We start from the raw sequence: 17,662 nt of genomic DNA, 5'->3' as shown, positions 1-17,662 counted from the left end.
AATCAATTATTCTATTTTATTTGTTCCTGCCACTGCCTATACATACGACATAATTATACAAATACAATTAATATAATTATACACATTATACAAAACAAATAATGGTACAAATACAAATCTAAATAATAGAAATCTGGTGTGGCGCACTCACACAACTTTCCTTGCCGTTAAGAAAATTTATCACCTGACGCTAGTGTTCAGGCGCATCTCAAGTCTACTATTCAAAGATCCAAGCCAGCTGGTGACAGGACAATAACTCTGGAGACACACGAAGTCTGCTATCTCTTCATAGTGAATGATTTAATTGAATGAACAATAATTTGCAATTGAATAATCACATTTTCTCGAATTTAAAGCTTATTTTCAATGGACAATAACGCTGGAGACACTCGAAGTCTGCTATCTCTTCATAGTGAATGATTTAATTGAATGAACAATAATTTGCAATTGAATAATCACATTTTCTCGAATTTAGAGCTTATTTTAAATTTTAGGTGAAAATGTTACTGAACATTAATTGTAGAGATTTTCATGTTCAGTCTTTTCCACTTGGAATTTTTTGTCTAAATTGTATCTGAAGCCTGATAATTGGGAATCTAAAATCTAACTTTGCATAGATGGGGTGGAGCTCCTGGAATTTTTACAGATATGGGACTTGTGGCAGTTGATAGAGCTTAACAATGACTATTTTAAGTATGAATTCGATCAAAATCGTTGAAGCCATTTTCGAGAAAATCGCGAAGAATCCTGTTTTTGACAACATTTTCGCCTTTCTATCCGTCATCTTGAATTGCATTAGATCGAAATTGTTCGTGTCGGATCCTTATATTGTAAGGACCTTAAGTTCCAAATTTCAAGTCATTCCGTTAATTGGGAGATGAGATTATCGTGTACACAGACGCACATACACTCATACACACACACAAACACACACATACAAACCAATACCCAAAAAAAAACACTTTTTTGGACTCAGGTGACCTTGAAACGTATAGAAATATAGAAATTGGGGTACCTCAATTTTTTTCGGTAAGCAATACTTTCCTTACCTATGGTAATAGGGCAAGGAAAGTAAAAATTGTGTTGATTTATGAGAATCAAATGTTGAATATTCCCTGCAACTTGCATTGATGATGTCGTGTATAGCTGGACAACAACCTTGTGGAATATCCAATTATGAGAATTGAATTGCGAGTTGACCATCTTCCCGCAGAGATAGCCTACACACACTCACACAAACTCACACATACATTCACACACACACATATACATTCACACAAACACACATACACATTCACACAAACTAACACTTATGCACCCTCACAAACCCCCCGACATTTCTAATTTATTAAGACCGTTTGATAGTATGAACAGAGGGATGTTTTATCTGCTGTAGCAGTTTTAATCATACTCTCTCACATATCTTTTTCTTTCTCTCTTTCCATGTCTCTGATTCTCTATTTTACTATCTTCTTTCTCTAGCACTATCATATAGGTATACACATTACATCTCCTTTCTCTTTATAATTCTTTATTCCACCATTTCATCGATTTCCCACTTCTGTTAATCAATCCTCCTTCTCGTTTTGTCTGATTGTCTCTACTAGGAACTTTCCTTAAGGTGCGTACAGACTTTCGCTCTGCTCCGCAACCAAACGTCACTCGAGCCGAGCGATTGATGATCGACCGGGGAGCAAGAGTGGAACGCGAGAACAGCTAACATCTCCCGTAACGTTCATGATCGGTGCGAGTGAAGCGCGGGGGCGGAGCGATTGCAGAGCGATGGCGGAACGAGGGCGGAGCTTGCGCGGAGCGGGTTGGAGGCGCGTATATCTGTACGCAGCTTAACACTTCATCTTTCTCACTCAACTAAGCTCTAGTTGCAAGTTCTATGTAGCCCTCCCTGAAGTCCTACTGTCAATGAACACTTGGCAATGATGTGGTTCATGGTTTGCTCCTGACCACATTCACAAAAAGGGTAGTACTAGGCCTACCCTCAAGCTTGAATTTCATTAATAATTTGACAAATCCTTATACCCCTTTCATAGGAGATTACTGGATGAAACATATAACTTTTAAAAAATGATTAATTATAGTGTTCTCCTGTGAAAGTTCATTAGAAGAAAGTGTTGTAATCATAGAGTGTAATAGAAGGCCTACCCTCGAATCCAATTTAAATTTATCAATCATTGTGTTCCCCTGTGAAAGTGTAGGAAAGAAAGTGTTGTAACCACAGAGTGTAATAGTAGTCCTATCCTCAAATCCAGTTTGTCCTGTTTGAAACAAATTATAGGGCTGAAGTATTCATTTGATTTCGCACTTGTCTTTAAATCGCTAACCCAAATTTTCACAAACAGACACGCACGTATATTTCAGTACAATATAATATACTAGCATGACAGTTGGCATGCATATAATTCGCAAATTTCCAAACATGATTTAGGAAACATCTCATCTCGTGTGTCATGCTATTCATATTGGACGACAAATTACTCTGTAATAAGGTTGTTAAGTGAATGTTTGCAAAGAGAAATCTGCTAGAATTTTGTTGTCGTATTCATTACGGGAATGAAGTTTTCACACACTATTCATATATTGGATAAGTTGATGATGGATAGTTTAGATGAGAAATTAGGCTACACTATAGTAAGGTCCACGTTATAATGGCAGCATTTGATCAACATTGGTGTTGCTATCCTTGTCTATCATTCGACAAAGCAGATAGACCTATCCTTTTCTAACTCTGCAACTTTTCCAGATCGTTTTAAAAATGTAGAAATATAATTAATTAACAAAATATTCAATCTTTATTATGAAAATGTATTATTTAATCATTGGAAGAAAACTTTCTTGCCTAATAAATTATAATAGATTATTTTCAACAATAATGAACAGTTAATATTACATCAGATATACCGGTATCAGCTATCCTCTATAGAAGGCAGTGGCTAGGCGGAGAATCAGCAACGCTGTTCTCCTGTCTTCCTTCACCGCCATTTTGACGTGGACCACATTGTATATTGAGGAGTATTAATACTATATTGAGACACACTGGATGATTTAGTTGACTCTCTAGAAATAATACTCCATTAAAAATATAAACTAGTAGTTCTGTGAACAGTAGACCTCACGCAGTATTCTCATCCACAAGTACCTGATTGAAACTATAGACCTTATGGAAATACAGCAATAGACTGACTGGCTTCTCCACACATCTGTGTAATCACTTGTCAGCTGATTTATGATGAATAATTCTATAGTCTGATTTTTACTCTTAATATTGGCGTATGAAGGAGGCTTCTTTTTCATTTTATATTATCCTTGAAATGCAAAATTTCCAAAACCTAGTATATACGTCGACGCGCAATTAAAAAAGGAACATACCTGTAAAATTCATTAAAATCTATTACCACGTTTCGCCGTAAATGCGCAACATATAAACATATATAAACATTTAAACATTAAGAGAAATGCCAAACCGTCGACTTGAATCTTCAGACCTCACTTCGCTCGGTCAATGAAAAGTTAAAAGGCATTATCCTTCAAAACTCCAGTGACATTTAATGAATAATGAATTTATTGCCAAATACAAGAAATATTTTCACAAATAAAAATAATCATTAAATTACAATATTTTTTACGTGACGGGAAAAAGAAGCCTTGAGCTCCAGCCACGAGTTCTAGAAATAAGAAATACATTTTTTAATCTAATAACAGCAGTACAAATTATACAATTCTGTTCATGGATGATAATTTATGGATGCTGAATTTAATCAATAATCGATTACTTGATAAACAAAATATAGATGCACAGAAAAATAATATAAAAATTGTCGAGTTTTGATAACTGATTATGTATGTGTAGGCCTACTATCTTGAAGAATTAACAAAATCAGCATTTACCATGTCTTCCATGATATTTATTTACAAAAACAACACTGCTATGTAGAGGCCCATATAACATTGTAGACTAGTGGGCTGATAATAAATTAATAGACTGCTTGGTCTTTTCTCTTTTCAGAAATAATAATATTCCGCTCAAAAAGGGCTTATAATGTAAATAAAATTTGATGTTTTTTTACTTTCTAGAAATAATATTCCGCTCAAAAATATTCAACGAAAAGTTGAAGAATTATCCGTTAAAACTGCAATGAGATAAATAAGTCATGTGTGTTTTACCTTGCAAAATTATCAAAATTATCAAGTCATGAGGCTTTTTAGACTTCAAAAATATTTATCTACACAAAAACATTGTAACATTGTAGAATAGTTTACTGATAATATAGATAAACTCAATGTTTTTCTTGAACATGTGGATATTCAATATTTTACATTGTTATCAACTCTGTAGTTCTTGACATAACGACGTTTATTATGTCCACTTCAGCCTGCTTTCAAGGTTGAAGTCAACCCAGATATTATCGGATGCATTCTTGAAATGACAATAAACATTTGGCATATGCACGTCAAGGCAAAAATACGGAACTGGAGTTTATAAATATATGCAGAATATATGGCGGAAAAGATTAGCAAACTCTTGACCATTATAATAGAGTTCAACAGCCTTGATAAGTCCGGTTCATTCTGTATGCAATAATCTTGTTTATAGCAAGGATTATAGTTTCTGTAGCTGAATCTACACTTCATAGTTATATTACTAATAGAAGATTTGAATGTTACAATGTTTTTGTGTGAATAAATATTTTTGAAGTCTAAAAAGCCTCATGACTTGATAATGTTGATAAAGATAATGGAAGAGAGAAAGGTCATATATTAATGGAGGCTGAGGTTCAAGTTCGTAACTAAAACAAGTTTTCTGGGTAGTAGAATAATTTGAGCACACATTGGTCCATGTTAAATTTGAGTTATTGAATGAAAAAAGACTAAGAAATTGTCAAAAAACCACTGATTTATTGATAATTAGAAAGACCGGTTTCGGTTATTACACCATTGTCAATCTCTGATAAACTAAAACCAGATGGTCCTAAACTAAAGACCATAATATGGTCTTTCTTATTATCAATAAATCAGTGGTTTTTTGACAATTTCTTAGTCTTTTTTCATTCAATATGAATAATTACCACAATATCAACTTCTCAACTACACAAAACGTTAAATTTGAGTTGTTTCCATTGATTCATTTCCAGTACCGTATCTATAGAGTTTAAGCTTATAGTCTTTTTAGGGCTACTTTTAATACAAATAAAAATATAAATCTCAATATCCTTTTAAATTATTTTGTCACAACATATGTTTCGGAAATTAATTCAATTTTCAAGACAGTAATGGCATTAATTTCCGAAACATGTCGTGACAAAATAATTTATATTCATATTATTCATAGTTTAAGCTTACTTTGAAAATATATTTTAGCGAGAAAAGTAAATTCGTATGGCTGTTGTTGGTGGGGAGTCCCTTGCGGGAAGGTCCCACCGCCTGAATATATAATTTAAGCCGTCAATGGGCCTTACGACTGTCATACTTCAGCTGGGACCGACAGATTAACGTGCCCATCCGATAACACGGAAATTTTAGCGAAATTAGTGAGCATCTACTGAGCTATATTGTATTCTGTATGTTGTGTTGTGTCTGAAGGTGCGTACAGACTTTCGCTCTGCTCCGCAACCGAACGTCACTCCAGCAGAGCGATTTATGATCGACCGGGGAGCAACAGTGTGGTTCGACCGGGGAACGCGAGAAGTTCTAACATCTTCCGTAACGTTCATGATGGATGCGTGGGCGGAGCGACTGTGGTTCGATGGTGGTACGAGGGCGGTACGAGGGAGGAGCGTGCTCGGTGCGGGTTGGAAGCGCGAATATGTGTACGCAGCTTGAGAGTCAGGTTCAGTTCTTAAGTATTGCAGTGTGTGTATTAAATATTTTATAAAATAATCTTGATTTTTGGAAAAATATGATATGAGATACCATGATATGCTTGAGTATTGTTGATGTTATTTACAATTATCATAGTACATGCTCAGCCTATTTTTTCATCCAATGTCATAATTATATTATGATTATATTAGTGTTTTGTAACCTACAATGAATGAATAAATAAATAATTCATTTTATTTATTGTATTTATACAATAAGTACATTATAAAAATGATAGGAGGAGGATAATAAGGTACCGGTAAGCTTGTGCTATTCCTCTCCCAAATTTAGATAACACATAACTTAGTCCGAAATAGGTTAAAGCTTGGTTTACACCAAAGTTATCAACAAAATGTTAATAACTTGATCCGGAACTTGACAAACACTTATGTTCATCATGTGTTGATAAGTTATGTTCAATCTAATAGAATCTATAAGGATCAAGTTATTAACATTTTGTTAATAACTTTGGTGTAAACGCAGCTTACGGTAAGTCTTGTAGTTCTACAATTCACAAAATTTTCAGTCCTCAAGTATTTTCACAAAGTAGATTTTCAAATTTAGATGCTTCAAAACTAAACATTATTTGAAATATTCCACATTATAACTAATTATTATAAAATTTATATTATAATAAAATTAATATCATTCCTGCAAAATAAATAACTTTGTAGAGAATTTTCATCACATTATAATTCTTCTCTTGCAAATCTTGTTAGATAACTGAAGTGTTAATATAATAATAACTGAAGAATGCATAAATCAATAAATGAATGCAATAAAGTATGATCATCAAGGACATAAATATAGTCTCAACCTAAGATTCTGTACAATTATTATTGTAAATGAGACATATTTGTAAAGGAAACCTGTTGTCTCCATTGTGAGAAAAATGAATAAATAAATTCAGAAGCTGAAATATGGATCCCATAACTTTACTTCAAGGCAGACCTAATGGCTTTGAGAGTTTTTATTTGAATTCAGACTAATACACTCGTTAATAATTGTGTGTAACAGAATAATATAGTCATTAATACTATACAATTATCATAGAGTACAGTGTTGAATCCAATGCAATTGAACTTTGAAAAACTGAGTAAAAACTTGATTGCATTGGGAAATGAGTACAAAACAGTAGCCTACATTGAGAGGAAACAATGTGGGGACCGCTTAGAAAAATAACAAAGACCTGTGCACACCACTGAGGTTTTTTTCGACGACCTGACAAGTATTATACTGTCAGATATATTTAAGTTATAATAATGTAAAATATTTCTTCTATGTTTAGTTTTGAAGCATCTAAATTTGAAAATCTATTTTGTGAAAATACTTGAGGAATGAAAATTTTGTGAATTGAAGACTTAACCTATTTCGGATATGTGTTATCTAAATTTGGGAGAGGAATAGCACAAGGTTGCCTCATCTTTCCTCTCCCTATCATTTTGATAATGTACTTATCTTATAAATGAATAAAGAATAAAGATACATCTTATTCAGAATTATAAAGATTATTATATTTCATTCTACTCAGTTCAACTAATCACTACTACTACGCCACTACTTACAAATCAATATAGTAGACCTACTCACATTCACAGGTATCCTCTCACAGTAGTAGCAGAGATGAATGGATGAAGCGTAGATCCTGTATCATGGAGGTTATTCTGTAAACAAATGCCAAAAATTCTAGAGTCTAGAATGAACACATAAAAAAACCACAAAAAATCAAATTTAAAATTTCTAGTTTAGTTCTGGACTGAAAAGTGGACTCGAATCTATTCAAGTGGATAGCATAACCTATCATTTTTATTCATTCATAACTCTACCTTCATTGTATTATCATTCATCTCATTATCGTCACCTAGGCTTAAAATACTTCTAGAAAGTCGCCTTTGTAAAATAATAAATAATAATAAATAACAGTCGAAACTTTGTTGCTATGATAAAATAGCCTATTCTAGATTGTATCATACATTGTAGAGTACAATTAGATAATACTTTTCAAAACTGAGGAGCCTGTCTGAATTTACTCTATAAACAATTGCCAACAAAAACTAGGATGGAAACAACATGGTCAAGAGTTTGTTGCAATAATGAATAGCCTAGATTGTATGAAATAGTCTACATTGTAAAGTGCTATTAGACATAATAATGCTCTTCAGAATTGATCAGACTTGGTTGACTCCATAAAGAAATGCAGAAAAATACTGGAATTAAAACAGAAGAGTCAAAATTGTGTTGCTATAATGAATAGCCTAGATCTTATGTAATTATGCTAGTCTACATTGTAAAGTGCTATTAGACATATAATGCTCTTCAGAATTAATCAGACTTGGTTGACTCCATAAAGAAATGCAGAAAAATACTAGAATTAAAACAGAAGAGTCAAAATTGTGTTGCTATAATGAATAGCCTAGATCTTATAATATTATGCTAGTCTACATTGTAAAGTGCAGTTAGATAATACACTCTTCAAAATTGATCAGTCTGAGTCTACTCCATAAACAAATGCAGAAAAATACTAAAATGAGAGCATGAAAGTAAAAATTCTGTTTCTATAATAAATAGCCTAAATTTATTGTTCTTAATAGTCTATAATGTAAAGTGCAGTTAGACAATACTCTTCAAAATTGATCAGTCTGGATTGACTCCATAAACAAATGCAGAAAAATACTAGAATGAGAACATGACAGTCAAAATTTGATACTATAATAAAATGTTTTGATTTTGTGTGATAGTCTACAATGTAAAGTGCAATTAGATAATACTTTTCAAAATTGAGGAGTCTTTCTGAATTTACTCTATAAAAAATTGCCAACAAAATCTAGGATGGAAACACATATAGTGTAAAACAGTCAAAAGTTTGTTGCAATAATAAATAGCCTGGATTATATATTATGATAGGTACTGCACATTGTAAAGTGCAATTGGACAATACTCTTCAAAATTATTTATGACTGATTATAGAAATAACTGATTTAGAAATAGCTTAGATTATATATGATAGGTAGTCCACATTGTCAAGTGCAATTGGATAATACTCTTCAAAATTTATGTTTGATTTTACTCTGTGAACAAAACAAAATGCTAGAATGGAAACATATAACAGTAAAAATCTTGTTGCTATAATAAATTGCCTTGATTGTATTTGATATTCTACTTTGTAAAGAGCAATATTATTAGATAGTACTCTTCAAAATTGATCAGATAAACTCAATAAACAAATGCAGAAAAATACTAAAATGAAAACATAACAGTCAAAATTTGATACTATAATAAAATGTTTTGATTTTGTGTGATAGTCTACAATGTAAAGTGCAATTATATAAAACTTTTAAAAATTGAGGAGTCTTTCTGAATTTACTCTATAAAAAATTGCCAACAAAATCTAGGATGGAAACACATATAGTGTAAAACAGTCAACAGTTTGTTGCAATAATAAATAGCCTGGATTATATATTATGATAGGTACTGCACATTGTAAAGTGCAATTGGACAATACTCTTCAAAATTATTTATGACTGATTATAGAAATAACTGATTTAGAAATAGCTTAGATTATATATGATAGGTAGTCCACATTGTCAAGTGCAATTGGATAATACTCTTCAAAATTTATGTTTGATTTTACTCTGTGAACAAAACAAAATGCTAGAATGGAAACATATAACAGTCAAAATTTTGTTGCTATAATAAATTGCCTTGATTGTATTTGATAGTCTACTTTGTAAAGAGCAATATTAGATAGTACTCTTCAAAATTGATCAGATAAACTCAATAAACAAATGCAGAAAAATACTAAAATGAAAACATAACAGTCAAAATTTTGTTGCCATAATAAATTGCCTTGATTGTATTTGATAGTCTACATCGTAAAGTGCAATTAGATAATAATTTTCGAAATTGATATCTGTCTAAGCATACATACAGTAAGTACCTACTTTTAAAATTATGATCAATCATGAAGCACACACAATAAAATAAAGAAACAATGGCGGAATTCGCTTGCATGCAATAAATGATACTCGAATGTCTCTGATATTGTTTATTTGTTTATAACCCACTCTGAACTTGAAACTATTATACTTGAGACCTTGAGGTGGCGGAAAATTGATATTATCCATTGAAAACGATACGTTAATTGGGAAATTGGAACCACGTGTTTCTTATAATTTTATAGACTTTTTAAAACGTGGTCAATTGCATAATTTATGAGGATGTCGATCCATATTTGAGGGCTGACATGCATGGAATCAATACTCAACAATGCATGATTCAATATGAATAAAATAATAGTCTATAATATATTATTTATAAATAACATAATTAATCTTTATAAACATGAATAGGATAGAATAGAATACAATAGAAAATCTTCATTTGTCAAACATTAAAAGTATTAATGAAAATAGAAACCTGAGTATACTTTTGAAGTTATTTAGTCACAAGATGTCTCGGCTATATAATACCATTATCAAGTGGCATTTATATGATATATAACTTGATAGAGACATTATATAGCAGAAACATGTTGTGAATAAATCATTTTAAGATGGGTACTTAGATTATATTTTCATTTATATTGAAGAGTAGCCCTAAAGAAAAAAGACTAAAAGTATAATTCATTCATTCATTTATTGTATAAATACTATAATCATAATACAATTATGACATTGGAGGAAAACTATGCTGAGCCTGTACTATTTCTCTCCAAAAATTTTGATAAATGTTAATGTTGTCCAAAAGATAAGGTTTTGTATATATGATAGTGTGAAAATGTAACTGTGAAAGATACCTTTTGGAGATGTGGGCCTACTAAGCAGTTGTATCTACATCCAAATATCTAGGTACTGGTTTATTACCCTACACAAGCTATGATAGTTCTCGTTTACTTGAAGATCATATCTTCTTCAATTGATTCTATTCAATAATTTCTCAAAGGAAACATATATTTAATAGGTTACATGATCTTCTTACATGATGGAAATTCCAAATGAAGCGGGATTTTCACATATCAGTTTCAGATACCGTGCCCGGTACAGAACATAGTTATTTGTGCAACTAGTGCGCAAAGTGACAGTTTGCTGCACCGAAAGAAACGTTTACGCCCGAGCCGTAGGCGAGGGCGGAATGGTTTCTTGAGTGCAGCAGAGGAACTTTGCGCACGTATTTCACATTAAGTTTTTCCTACAGTTCCATTGAATATGAAAAGTGGGTAATTATGGGTAAAATTGCCTGAAATCCATCAAATGTTTTTCTGTGTAATTTTATTATTGATAAAAACCTTAATCCTAAAATCCTAAAGTACTCATTGTCGTTGGTTATAATATATAATGAATAATAATTAGCGCGTTGTGCTTGGTTGCACCTCTGCTCACTATAGCAGCCACAGCAGTCACTGTTACCAACTTCATTTTGATTTTGCTGCACTGTTGCTCCATATAACCTACTAAGTATTCTGCGTTGCCATGTTGCAAATCTGGAGTGCAGAAAAGATTTTTCCCGCACTAGAGCGGAAAAGTGATTCTTTGCGTTCTGTAATCAGTGCAGCAATGGCCACTTTTCAACGTAACTGTAGGAAAAAAATTCTTCCTTTGGTTCAAAGGGGACTATATTCATACTCGCTTCACCGTGCCGAGTGGAAATAGTCCCATATTAGAATTCATGAGAAGAGCACTTTCACTAAACATCAACTATATTAAAATTCGAACTCTTAGATTTCTTCAGATCAATATTATCAACTACGGATTCACTGTATATTATAAAGCCTGTGAATTTCTATCATTATTCATGGTGTCAAATATTTTATCCAGACTCTAGAATGTTTTATACCCAACAAACAAGAATCACTGGGACTTGTTGGGTCAAGTTCTTTGATGTAAAACAACAGTATTGCAAGTTGAGAAGGATCTTGTTAGATCTATGTGATAATCTAAGTTATCTAGACCTACATTAAGAGTCTAAATATATTTAACTATAATAGATCCAAATATATTTGAATCTATGAACATAAAAGCATAATTTGTGATTGTAATGGGGAAAATGTAAAAAAATGATTTGTGTCAGTGATTACTCAGTGTAATTATTCTCTCATAATGATTGATTGCATCATTCCACAATAATTTGTCCAATAAGAAGCCTGTGAAGACCTACCAAAGACACCGATAAATTGAACACCGATGGGACTATCACAAAGTTCAGTGGATAATTAAATTTGGATCTTGTGCTAATTATTATTATGACTTATCTTTGATAGAAGTGCCGCTCATATTATTGTGAACCATTTTCTATAACAATAATTATATTCATAAATCTAAATTAATGCATGCGATAAAGCATAAAGAAATTAGCAACAATCTCATTATTTGCCATTATCAACATTAAGTAGGCTAATCATTGTAATGTTTATAGCATCAATTATCTCTAATGATACGTTACTTAGCATTTTTTATAGATAAAGCAATTAATTTCAAAATAATATGTTTCGAAGCATACATAGGCTACAGTAAGTACCTACTTTTAAATTATGATCAATCATGAAGCACACACAATAAAATAAAGAAACAATGGCGGAATTCGCTTGCATGCAATAAATGATACTCGAATGTCTCTGATATTGTTTATTTGTTTATAACCCACTCTGAACTTGAAACTATTATACTTGAGACCTTGAGGTGGCGGAAAATTGATATTATCCATTGAAAACGATACGTTCAATTGGAAAATTGGAACCACGTGTTTCTTATAATTTTATAGACTTTTTAAAACGTGGTCAATTGCATAATTTATGAGGATGTCGATCCATATTTGAGGGCTGACATGCATGGAATCAAATACTCAACAATGCATGATTCAATATGAATAAAATAATAGTCTATAATATATTATTTATAAATAACATAATTTAATCTTTATAAACATGAATAGGATAGAATAGAATACAATAGAAAAATCTTTATTTGTCAAACATCTAAAAGTATTAATGAAAATAGAAACCTGAGTATACTTTTAAAGTTATTTAGTCACAAGATGTCTCGGCTATATAATACCATTATCAAGTGGCATTCATATTATATATAACTTGATAATGACATTATATAGCAGAAACATGTTGTGAATAAATCATTTTAAGATGGTTACTTAGATTTATATTTTCATTTATATTGAAGAGTAGCCCTAAAGAAAAAAGACTAAAAGTATAATTCATTCATTCATTTATTGTATAAAATACTATAATCATAATACAATTATGACATTGGAGGAAAAACTAGGCTGAGCCTGTACTATTTCTCTCCAAAAATTTTGATAAAATGTTAATGTTGTCCAAAAGATAAGGTTTTGTATATATGAATAGTGTGAAAATGTAACTGTGAAAGATACCTTTTGAAGATGTGGGCCTACTAAGCAGTTGTATATCTACATCAAAATATCTACTGGTTTATTACCCTACACAAACTATGATAGTTCTCGTTTACTTCAAGATCATATCTTCTTCAATTGATTATATTAGACAATAATTTCTCAAAGGAAACCTATTTAATGGATCACATGATCTTCTTACATGACGGAATTTCCAAATGAAGCGGGATCCCCACATATCAATATCAGATACCGTGCCCGGTAAAGTGAAAATATCATTCCAATGAGTTGTAATGGGACTATATTCATACTCGCTTCACCGTGCCGAGTGGAAATAGTCTCATATTAGAATTCATGAGAAGAGCATTTTCACTAAACATCAACTATATTAAAATTCGAACTCTTAGATTTCTTCAGATCAATATTATCAACTACGGATTCACTGTATATTATAAAGCCTGTGAATTTCTATCATTATTCATGGTGTCAAATATTTTATCGAGACTCTAAAATGTTTTATACCCAACAAACAAAAATCTCTGGGACTTGTTGGGTCAAGTTCTTTGATGTAAAACAACAGCATTGCGAGTTGAGAAGGATCTTGTTAGATCTATGTGATAATCTAAGTTATCTAGACCTACATTAAGAGTCTAAATATATTCAACTATAATAGATCCAAATATATTTGAATCTATGAACATAAAAGCATAATTTGTGATTGTAATGGGGAAAATGTAAAAAAAATTATTTGTGTCGAAAAATTACTCAGTGTAATTATTCTCTCAAAATGATTGATTGCATCATTCCACAATTTGTCCAATAAGAAGCCTGTGAAGACCTACCAAAGACACCGATAAATTGAACGCCGATGGGACTGTCACAAAGTTCAGTGGATAATTAAATTTGGATCTTGTGCTAATTATTATTATGACTTATCTTTGATAGAAGTGCCGCTCATATTATTGTGAACCATTTTCTATAACAATAAATTAATATTCATAAATCTAAATTTAATGGATGCGATAAAGCACAAAGAAATTTAGCAACAATCACATAATTTGCCATTATCAACATTAACTAGGCTAATCATTGTAATGTTTATAGCATCAATTATTTCTAAAAATACGGTACTTATTACTCTTTAATAGATAAAGCAATTAATTTCAAAATAATTATGTTTCGAAGCAGTTCTTCTCTTCTACTTGAGGTAGGTACTAATAGACTAGTGGAACTCAAATATATAAAATATTAAACCCAAGATTTAAACACTCACTAATCATTACTATTGATGGTTATTTAAAGAACAGAAATAATTATTATTTGAATACGGCACCTATTCTTCATTTATGATTTTGATACTTTAGACTGGTATTTGAAGATCTGGGAATAAACTTGTTTTTACAGTAATTTTGAAATAAATCAACAAGTATCGTACCCTTTTGAAACATAGAAATTACTGTAATAATCGCGAAGTACAGTACTTTCAACTTTATTTTATTTCTCACATTTAAATTTTATTTCAAGTGAGTGAACAAAATAAACACCCTTTTAAAACACTTCATCTGTATTTTGAGAACATGACCACTTTAACTTTAAGGTCATTTTCAAGTGTTAAGAAAAAGGTACCTTTCACATATATTTGGAGTAACCCTAGAAGATGCCGTACCTGATTAAATATAAATTTCTCAAAAGGTACATTAGTTGATTCATTTAAAAATATAAATACCCCAGGGAGATACCGTAAATAGCATGAATTAACATAAATATTCCAGAAGGTACATTGGTTGATCTATTTTGAATTATTAAGTAGCCCAAGAAGATACCGTACATGAATAGATAAATAAATATAAATATCTCAAAATTCGTTAGCTTACCTTGTCCGATAAGGAGGATGCCAGATGCTGTCTCCTACGATGACAAGGATATCTGATGCCTCCTAATTGATGTATGATGTATTTCCACAGAAGTCTGATATGTGATGTCTTCCTACTAATGTCTGACGCCTCTTAACTGATGCTTAATGTCAGATAAGGTTCCCCACTTATGTCAGATATGTCTCCTCACTGATGTATAATCTACTATGATGTCTCATTCACTGATGTCTGATTTAGGCCTAATCTAAATCTGATTTTGGCTAATCTGCTGATGTCTAATTGACTGTCTGATTTACTGATGTCAGTTGTCTCCTCACTGATGCCTGATGTCTCACTACTGATTTATAATTTATTTATGTCCTATTTACTGATGATGTCAGTTGCCTCCCTACTGATGTATGATTATCTCCTAACTGATGTATGATAACTACCAAATGATGTATGATATCTTCTAACTGATGTATGATAACTAACAAATGATTGTCTAACTACTGATTTATATTTTTTTGATGTCCTATTTACTGATGATGACAGTTGTCTCCCTGCTGATGTATAATATCTCCTAACTGATGAATGATAACTACCAAATATATATCCTAACTGATGTATGATATCTCCTAACTGATTTATGATAATTACCAAATGATGTATGATGTCTGATGTAACTTATGATGTCTAATTCACTGATGTCGGTTGTCTCCTCACTGATGTATGCTATCTCCCTACTGGCGTCTGATGTCACCCTACCAGTGTCCAGTGAGAGAATGATCCCTTCCACACGGCGCGAAAGTCAACAAGTCAGTGACAGAACCACGCGCGCGCACTGCCATTATTTTCCCTCCACAAACACACTAACTTATTTTCCCCACTACCACAAACACATGTTTTTGGTAGAGAGTTAGTGGGGGAGATATTTTTAATATTCTTCCCAAAGAATGGACATTGATATGTCCAAAGCTCCGCCAATTTATGTAGATGCATAACAATATGATTATTATCTATAGTTATTATATTACAAATTGCTTTTTCATATAATATACAGTTCAATAGTTATTTTCTTAGTCTATATTATGTAAATTCAACTATAACTTTGCTGTATTGTAAGCTATTGTATACAAGTGTATAAGCCAGTATATATTGTAATCTACATAAATAAAGTACTCAATCAATCAATCAATCAAATCAATCAATCAAACACACAAACAGCTGAAACTCGTCGTTATTACAATCATCACAGACGCTTTTTGAGTGGACACAAGCAATCTCTCAACTAAATGAACTAGCATATAATGGCGGTCAGACAAACTTATGTTCTCCTCACCAAAAACTACACAACATCTGAAAGGAATTGAAAATATACAGTGTATTGTACACATTTGAGACTCATGAGCTTTATATGTATTGTGTATCTGCCATACGCTAAATAAATAAATAAATAAATCTCTCAACGAGGCTGTATTCAGCATCTATGCGTATAAATGTATTCACTACAATCCTATAATATTAAGCGAGCAATTTCTGTATATTTGTATATATTTTTATACATTGTTATTTATGTTTAACGGATCTCGAAAACAGCTCTAACAATTTACACGAAATTTGGAACATAGTAGGTTTATGATATAGAAATTTGGTATAGATTATAGATTCATATTATAGATTATATTTGGTATTGATATAGATTTACACGAAATTTCGAACATAGTAGGTTTATGATATAGAAATTCGATTGCACTAGGTCTCATCCCTGGGAAAACTCGCTGAAGGACATGAAAAGGATAATAATTATGCATCCTTGGAAAAACAGATGATAATTTCGTCGTCTGTCGAAACAGAAGATGCGTGTATGGGAGAGAGACAGAACTATTTCCAGCTGTGTAATCAATCAGCGAGAAATTTTATCTAGCTAGACAATTTAATCGACTTGATCAACATAATATGATTTGTTGACATGGCATGATAATCCTTCTCAACTAGAATATATAATAATTTTCAAAGTTGATCATTATTTGACAATTTCAAGTGATTAGGCTAACTAAAGCATAACAAATAATATCCATAGATTCATAACATACGCTATCAATAGAAACGAATAAAAAAATACTAAAGCATAACAAATATTTCTATGGCTGCTGTATAACTCACGCTATCAACAAAATAAGGAACAAATTAATAGAATAGGCTACCTAAAGCATACCTAATAATGTATATCTATATAGATTCATAACACAAGCCATCAATAGAAACAAATATGAAAAATAACTGAAGCATAAAAAATATATCTATGGCTGTATACCACACGTTATCAACAGGTTTATTAACTCACTACCGACGGCGAGTTGAGAAACGGACAATCAATGAATCAATGCCAGACTATTCAACAGTTCGACAAGCCATAATTATTAACACAGCAGCTCTGGCAATTATTGGTGAAATACGGTGGAATTATACATGGAGGTTATTCAAAGTAATTAGTTCAACATTCGACATTTTGTGTATATTCTCCCATTTCACAATCCCCAATCTATTTCAATGGGAATAATTTTCAGATTTGT

At 31.8% G+C, this 17,662-nt stretch overlaps 1 protein-coding gene across 1 annotated transcript in view; it reads right to left on the bottom strand.

The window, feature by feature from the left end:
* The window catches only part of LOC111060255 (putative ammonium transporter 1), a 44,828-nt gene extending 28,916 nt beyond the window's left edge, over nucleotides 1–15,912 (bottom strand). The window contains 2 exon segments of the mRNA XM_039436882.1: nucleotides 7,465–7,538; nucleotides 15,108–15,912. Coding sequence (XP_039292816.1) covers nucleotides 7,465–7,466 — 2 coding nt within the window. The 5' untranslated portion in view covers nucleotides 7,467–7,538; nucleotides 15,108–15,912.
* Nucleotides 15,913–17,662: the final 1,750 nt, after the last annotated feature.

Source organism: Nilaparvata lugens, chromosome 10, assembly GCF_014356525.2.
Source record: "Nilaparvata lugens isolate BPH chromosome 10, ASM1435652v1, whole genome shotgun sequence".
NCBI lineage: Eukaryota > Metazoa > Arthropoda > Insecta > Hemiptera > Delphacidae > Nilaparvata > Nilaparvata lugens.
Note: the sequence above shows the minus strand (reverse complement) of the source record. Positions and strands in the feature narration are given on the sequence as shown.